We start from the raw sequence: 7,112 nt of genomic DNA, 5'->3' as shown, positions 1-7,112 counted from the left end.
CGAGTGCTGGGATTAAAGGCGTGCACCACCACCACCCAGCTTGTCACATTTCTTTCAGAAGTTCAGTACATTTTAGAAAGGTCAGGCAATGATAGCAGGGGTGCTATCGGTACTTAAGGTCAGAAGGAATTCCTTAAGTTCATTGTCCCATGGGTGCCTCTGGAGTCCAGGTACATACACCATTATTCTCTACCTTGTGAACGCTGCTACTGTCAATGCCACAGTCTGGAGAATCTCACATTTTGCCTAGATGTGTGAGGCTTTCTCTGAATACCAGCTCTGCAGTCCCCTCCCCAACGGGTCGTCTATCCTTAGCATTTGCTGAGTCAATGTGTGCTCATGGATGGCTGTGCCAGTATTCCAGTGTCTCTTTCGTAAACTCGGGTGACCCATAAACCCGCACTGTAGGACTACCAGGTGCAGCGAACTAAATGAGTAATCAAAGACAAAGGCGAGGTAACCAACACATTGTTTCTGAACGTTAGACAATTTTAAATACTGAGTCGGTGGAGGGTTTCCGTTTGACCATCTGTGGTCTATTTACCCCATTTCTCCACCCTTAGCAACTGGGTACAAGCTGGGAAGAATGATACAAAGCTGATTTGCAAACCCCACAATGTGACTGATGGGGTTAGATCCACCCACAGCCTCGGATTACAAACAGCTTAATTTTCGTCCTTGGCGGCCCGCAATCTCTTCAGCCCTTCTGAAGCCTTGTTACGCCAGGGTCGAGGCCTGGGGCCAGTCCACTACTTTCTCGACCCTTTCACACAGTCAAGCAAGTCGGCCTTGCCTCCCCCAGGTCTCTGACCCTCTCGCGTTAGCGGGCTCAATTCCCGAAGCTGTCCTCGTTTCGCCGTCTTTCCCCAAACAGCCGAGGCCTCTGCCCTCTCCTCACATCACCAACTTCCCAGAGTCACCCTGTCCACCCTCCCAACCTGTGGCTAGGGGCTGGGAGGCCCAGCCCGCTTCTCACCTGCATTGCCACGGCCGGGCTGGCGCAACCACTTCCTCTTCCGGTTTCTCGCACTGCCGGCTGTGTCCACCAATCAGAAAGCTCAGAACGCGGCCCTCCCAACGCCTTCCGGTTCCTGCCCGGTTCCGAGCTAGCTGGGTCAGAGGTCAGGAGTGGAGCAGCCTCTCTGGCCCGGGCCGGCGCGGGAGGGCAGTGTGATGGCCTCGGAGCGCCCGGAGCCAGAGGTGAGGGGCAGGCGGGCGCGGGGCCGAGGCCCGAGGGCAGGCGTGTAGCAGCCTTCACCCTCCGGAGCCTCGAGGAGGCCGTAGCTGTTTTGTTTACTCAAATGTCATCGTGGTCCGCGTCTCCCACCCACAGACCTAGAGATAATGGTGCCGACAAAACTCGTGTTTGGGTTAATAGTTGCGGTTTTCATTGGTCACACCGAAGCTGACCGACTTTGCGGATTTTCGCATCTCATCAGCTGGAATGCAATCAGTAGCACGAGTTGATTCCTCTTTGGCTTCCATGCTTTTGCAAAAGCCCTGCCACCATCGTAGCAGTCTTAACTTCCCAGATCCTGTCTCCTTCTTTATAAAAGTCTTTGTTCTGTGATGTGGCTTGGGGAGCACAAGTTAAGTCACATGCGGCACCCGTAGATGCGAAGAACTCTTGTCAGGAATCTGGCATTTTTCATTCTCTTATACAGAGCAGAAAACCGAAAATCAGAGCAGGCAAGGTGCCTTATCGTGCCAAGATACCTTAGGATTCTAGCCGAATTAGAGGATCTGAGAAGGAAACAAAATCTTAGATTTGACTAGAATGTCCAGAGCCACAGCAGAATACTTAGGAGGGAAGGGTGATGGATGTGTGTAATGATGCGAAGAGTAATGGCTGCACGTATAATCCCCACTACGTGTCAGCCACCATTCTGAGCACTTGAGTGTTACCAGTTCTTTCCGCCCTATAAGGTAAGCACCATTATCACCCCCCCCCTTTTCAGGAAACTGAGGTACAGCTATTAAAAAGGAACACAGTTGCACAGCTAGTATTAGGGCTAGAACTCCCAAATAGATGATCTAACTCTATACCTGCCAGTTGTCCTCTGACCCCCATGTGTGCAGTATGACGCGTGCTTTTCCGTGTGTACACAGAGCACTTATATCTGTATACATATGTAGGAGTATACACACGTGCATGGCTGCGTGAATGTGATGAAGAAGCTGCACATGTGAAAAAAAAAAAGAACAGTCTAGAAACAGAATGCCAAGAAGACAAAGCGATGTTTGGAGTTGTTAGGTTCCCAAGAAAGAGCAGTGCTGCTCTGGACCCAAAGTTGTGCTGCTTGTTAGGTGGATGCAGAGTGTAAGACTGATCTCCTCCTAAGCTTTGAGGAATAAGTGAACATTGGGTCGCAATGGGTGTGTCAGAGGAGCAAATGAGGATGTTTCAGGTTTAATGGCACATTTGACCTTCTTCTGTAAGCAGTAAGGTGGAACTCAGGAAGTTTAAGTTCTCTAAGTATCTAGTACAGGTACAATCCTTAGGAAATAGTCAGTCTTGTTATCCCTGTTCACAAATGGAGAGACTGACAGAGCCAGCATTTGGTCCAAGGTGCTCTTAACACTTTGCTGCCTGCTTTTACTGTAGTGGTGGGAAAGGGGCTGAGACTGGGGAGAGGGAAGTTCACGTGGAGATCGTGCTAGAAGTTCAGGTTTATAATGGTGAGAGGCTTCAGCATAGGGAAGGATCTACATTACATCGTAGGAAGATAGCACGTGTTTTAGAAAGGGGTTAGAGGATAATTTGGCCCTTTATCTCAAAGATACAAGAACAAAACCGGGGAAAAAGGAAGCACAGAGCCTGCAGCACTTTATTCAGGTTGGTGTAAATGGTATGTAGAGTTCAATGAATATTCTGAACAATGATAGCCTCCCTCTGCCATTGTACTTACCCTCCTGTTTGCAGTATCCCTACAAAGATATCCTTATCTTATCTAGCTATTAAAGAGATTGAAGCCTGGAAAAAATTTCAGTAACCTGCAAGGTCACATGCATAACATATTATAGAACACATTCGAATCTGGGGCTCTGATGCCAAACGCCTGCTTTGTCTTGTTTATCAGGCTATTTCAAAAGTTATTGTGCATCAGACTCCGGGAGGTTAGCATGGAGGTCTTGAAGCTCCGTATGAATGTGAATGCTACGAAACATAACTAATTAAAGCACTTCTCAAACAGTGATATGGAAAAATGCCCAGGGGAGCAAGTTCAAATGTGGATTCTCCATCTCCTTCAGCTCTTAATTCAGTTGGTCTCTGGTGGTACCCAGGAATCAAGTGTGCATTTTAATAAATAGCTCAGGTGATTCTGATGCAGCTGGTGTCCGAAGTCCACTCTGAAAAACATTCCAGCTGCTTAAATTAAGCTAGCCTTCTGGTGCTGATAAAGTACATATTGGATGTATGACACCTTAGGAGGTTTTGGAAATGTTTGAATCAAAGAATCACAGATAAAGGGAAGGTTTTCCCAGAAAGCTAGGCAGGTATTCCTGGTTTCAAGATGGATTCTGTAAGAACTGACAGGTGAACCAGACTTCAGTTAAGCATTGGAGACATCGGTCATTCAGAACAGCATTGAGAACAAGAGAAAGGTTACAAAATTGTAAAGCTGAGTGCCCCAATGTGCCTTCAGTAATGCAGTGACTGATCGCTGCCCTCCATCCGGAGCATCTCATGTAGTGAGCTCTACTGGACCTTAACCATCCATCTTCCTAGGATTCTACACAGGAGCAGGCGGCTTTGTTTCTTGCTGTCATAAAACCACATTCTTTATCCATTAACAGGCTTATTCAGTTTTTAATGATATAATAGCTAAGGTAATTATTCAGTTTTTGTGAATGATAGGTAAGTCATTCTGCTGGTAGTACAGGTTTGGGGTAGTTGTGAAAAAAACAGGGGTGGAGGGGCTAGAAAGGCTGCTGACCAAGAAGTCAAGCTTCTTAAAATTTACCACTTTGGCAAAGTGATCAGTTTCTTCCTGTGAGAGTACAGCTGCCATAGTGTATGTGTGGACGGAGGATGAGATGTCCAGACTCATTTTGGCAGGGGTTTGTATAGTAGAAAAATAAGGATGCTGTTGGACTGGCCACCTCTGAAGGCTCAGGGGAGAGAAACTAAAGCATTGGCAGTTGGTCGGCGTGTGCGTGTGCATGGAGAATGTGACCCACAGGACCTTGACATGAGTGAGCTATCACCTAGGAGGCTTCATTCGCTCAGGAATCTTAAACCATTCAATGAAGGCTTCTTCAGTGTCTGCTGTGGATAGGACTGAGGTGGTTACTGGCGAGTGTTCTTGTAGCAGATTGGATACTTACTGGGTCTCATGTAAATGTTTGCCAAGCCCAGGGGCGTACAAGCAGGACAAAGCACCTCTCCTACCTTTAGGAGCTTATGGTTTATAAGAGAAACTCATGCAAACATTTGTGAAAACACACCATAGAAGGTAAGTTCCCTTCATTGATGTGGTGGTCTGTGTCAGGAGCACTTTTCATGATGGCAGGGATAGCCATCAGCTCTGCTGCCTCTCCTCTTGCTGTAGGCTCCTTGGACAAGCTGCTTGAATGGGATGTGTATATACTGGGCACTCAATGTCCTCTGTTTTTCTCCTTTATCTCTCTCATTAGGTAGAAGAAGCTGGGCAGGTGTTTCTGTTAATGAAAAAAGATTATCGAATCTCCCGAAATGTTCGCCTGGCTTGGTTCCTTAATCATCTGCATCAAACTGTTCAGGCCACACCCCAAGAGTTCCTGGTATGTCCTAGTGACTGACAGGTGGGAGGTGAGGGCATGGCCCAGAAGGATCTCTCTCTCTCTTTCTTTTTTCCTTAGAGCTCTAAGGCTGCGAGGGGCTGTGGCTTTTCCTATGAAATGCTTCCTTATGGGAAATTTACTCATACATTTTCTAGCTAGTGCTGCAAAGGGTGTAAAAAAGTGGAGCCAGTGGACGGTCATTTTGGATATAGGAGGCAGGTCTTGGAAGCATTCCTATGCAGGATTCCCTTAGATGGCATAGCAGCACTTTTTTTTTTTTTTTGGTTTTGGTTTTTCGAGACAGGGTTTCTCTGTAGCTTTTTGGTTCCTGTCCTGGAACTAGCTTTTCTAGACCAGGCTGGTCTCGAACTCACAGAGATCCGCCTGCCTCTGCCTCCCGAGTGCTGGGATTAAAGGTGTGCACCACCACCGCCCGGCTCATAGCAGCACTTTTGATTGGTGTTAGGATTGTGTTTGTTTTGCAGATGAGGACAGCGATGCTAAAGAGGTTGCGAACGTTCTCTGCAGCCTCACAGCTACAGCCAGACTGAATTGGGGTTCAGAGAAAAGAGGGAACTCTTCTCAGCCTTCTTCTTTTAACTTTTTTAAATTTGTCTGTGTGTGAGTGTATGTCACATGTGCGTAGGTGCCTATAGAAACCAGAAGAGGGTATTAGCTACCCTGGAGCTGGAGTTACAGGTGGCTGTGGGCCCCCTGATGCGGGGTTTTCTTTGAGAGCACAAGCTTTCTTGACCAGTGTGCAGTCATCCCTCCAGCCCACGACCCTTTCTTCCTCTTCCATCTTGTCAGCTTCAGTCTGAGCAGGAATTGGAAGTCCTCAGTGTTTTGCCCCCTGGATGGCAGCCAGATGAACCAGTGGTCCCAAGGCCCTTCCTTCTTGTCCCTTCCACCCGAGTCACCTTCCTGGCTTGGCAGTATCGTTTTGTTATTGAGCTGGACCTCAGCCCATCTACTGGCATCGTGGTAAGTAGTTTGAGGGAAATAGTAACATGACAGGATGGGAGTGAGAAGGAGAGAGAGCTGGGAAAAGTGAAACAACCTCAGCTTTATGGGAAAAGACAAGCTTGTGAGTGGATGCTGGGTGTTCGGAATGGAGCCTATTCTGTGTCCACAGGCACAGTCGGCCATAAGAAAAGGGTCCTGCTAGCCCTGGAAACATGCTTATTTCTGCACTCTGTAGAACCTCTTTGGACTCCCCTGTGAGATCTCTCTCTTCATTGCTCTCAGGATGATTCCACGGGGGAGATCTTGTTTGATGAAGTTTTCCATGCTCTGTCCCGTTGTCTGGGTGGGCTGCTTCGGCCCTTCCGAGTGCCTGGATCCTGTATCGACTTCCAGCCTGAGATCTACGTAACAATCCAGGCCTATTCCTCCATTATTGGCCTGCAGTCCCACCAGGTAGTGTATCTTTTCTCCCAGCTCAGACTTGCACACTGAGTTTCCAACAGCCTATTGAGACAAAGCCCTTATCCTGTCTCCACTGTTTGTGCCCAGGTACCAGGTTCTCAGTTTTTCTGTCTCCTCCTCTCTTTTCCTCATACATTCAGTGTGTCTGTGTGACTTCACCTTGTTGGTGGACGTCAGAGGACAGTGTGTGGGAATCAGCTCTCTCCTACCATATGGGCTCCAGGGATGGAATTCAGGGCTTCAGACTTGGTAGCAAGCATCTACCTGCCATCTCACTGTCTGTCTCCCCCCAGCTCTGCTCCCTCTTGGCAGAGTGCCACGTCACTCAGGCTGACCTTGAGTTTTCTGTATAGCCAAAGATGACCTTGAATTTCTGTTCCTACTACCACTTCTCAAAGGCTGAGATTACAGGTGCGAGATGCCCAGGGCTTCGCGCATACTCAAAGGTACTCTACCGATGGAGCCACAGCCCCGGCCTCTGCTGGCTTCTTGAGCCTGCATCGTATTTACTCCTGCAAGTCTCTCCCCTTGATTTGTTGCTCAGGTCTTAGAAGAGTTTCCTCATTCAATCATTCAAATGCTATTCCTCTTGGGAAATACTGACCAGAGCCTGAACTATGCCATGTCCAGGCTAAGTCCCGGGGGCACAGATTAACCAGATATTGTCTGTCCTGATGATGTAGTTAAGAGCCTAGGAGGGAGACAGAGATTACAGGAGATAGTTTCAACTGAGTATGGTAAAGGCACTGATAGGTTTTAACATAGGTATGGTGAGAACGCCAATAGGAAACATCCACTAAAACCCAGTCTTTTAGACAAAGCTGCATTTAAACTGAGTCTCTTTTTGAGACAGGATCTTGCTAAATCGACCTGACTGGCCTGGCACTCTTATTTTCTGCCTCAGCTTTTTAGATACTAAG

The 7,112-nt window shown here is 47.8% G+C and overlaps 2 protein-coding genes across 2 annotated transcripts in view; one reads left to right on the top strand and one right to left on the bottom strand.

Moving 5' to 3' along the window:
• Med8 (mediator complex subunit 8) overlaps positions 1-1,027 on the bottom strand; it is a 6,327-nt gene extending 5,300 nt beyond the window's left edge. Inside the window, exon 1 of the mRNA XM_005370060.2 lies at positions 977-1,027. Coding sequence (XP_005370117.1) covers positions 977-982 — 6 coding nt within the window. The 5' untranslated portion in view covers positions 983-1,027. The remainder of the gene's footprint in view (positions 1-976) is intronic.
• Positions 1,028-1,116: 89 nt separating this feature from the next.
• Positions 1,117-7,112, top strand: part of Szt2 (SZT2, KICSTOR complex subunit) — a 46,373-nt gene continuing 40,377 nt past the window's right edge. The window contains exons 1-4 of the mRNA XM_026777488.1: positions 1,117-1,200; positions 4,639-4,764; positions 5,575-5,748; positions 6,013-6,183. Coding sequence (XP_026633289.1) covers positions 1,174-1,200; positions 4,639-4,764; positions 5,575-5,748; positions 6,013-6,183 — 498 coding nt within the window. The 5' untranslated portion in view covers positions 1,117-1,173. The remainder of the gene's footprint in view (positions 1,201-4,638; positions 4,765-5,574; positions 5,749-6,012; positions 6,184-7,112) is intronic.

This window comes from Microtus ochrogaster, unplaced genomic scaffold, assembly GCF_000317375.1.
Source record: "Microtus ochrogaster isolate Prairie Vole_2 unplaced genomic scaffold, MicOch1.0 UNK69, whole genome shotgun sequence".
Taxonomy (NCBI): Eukaryota; Metazoa; Chordata; class Mammalia; order Rodentia; family Cricetidae; genus Microtus; species Microtus ochrogaster.
The sequence above is the reverse complement of the archived record's forward strand: the minus strand, read 5'-3'. Positions and strand labels throughout refer to the sequence as shown.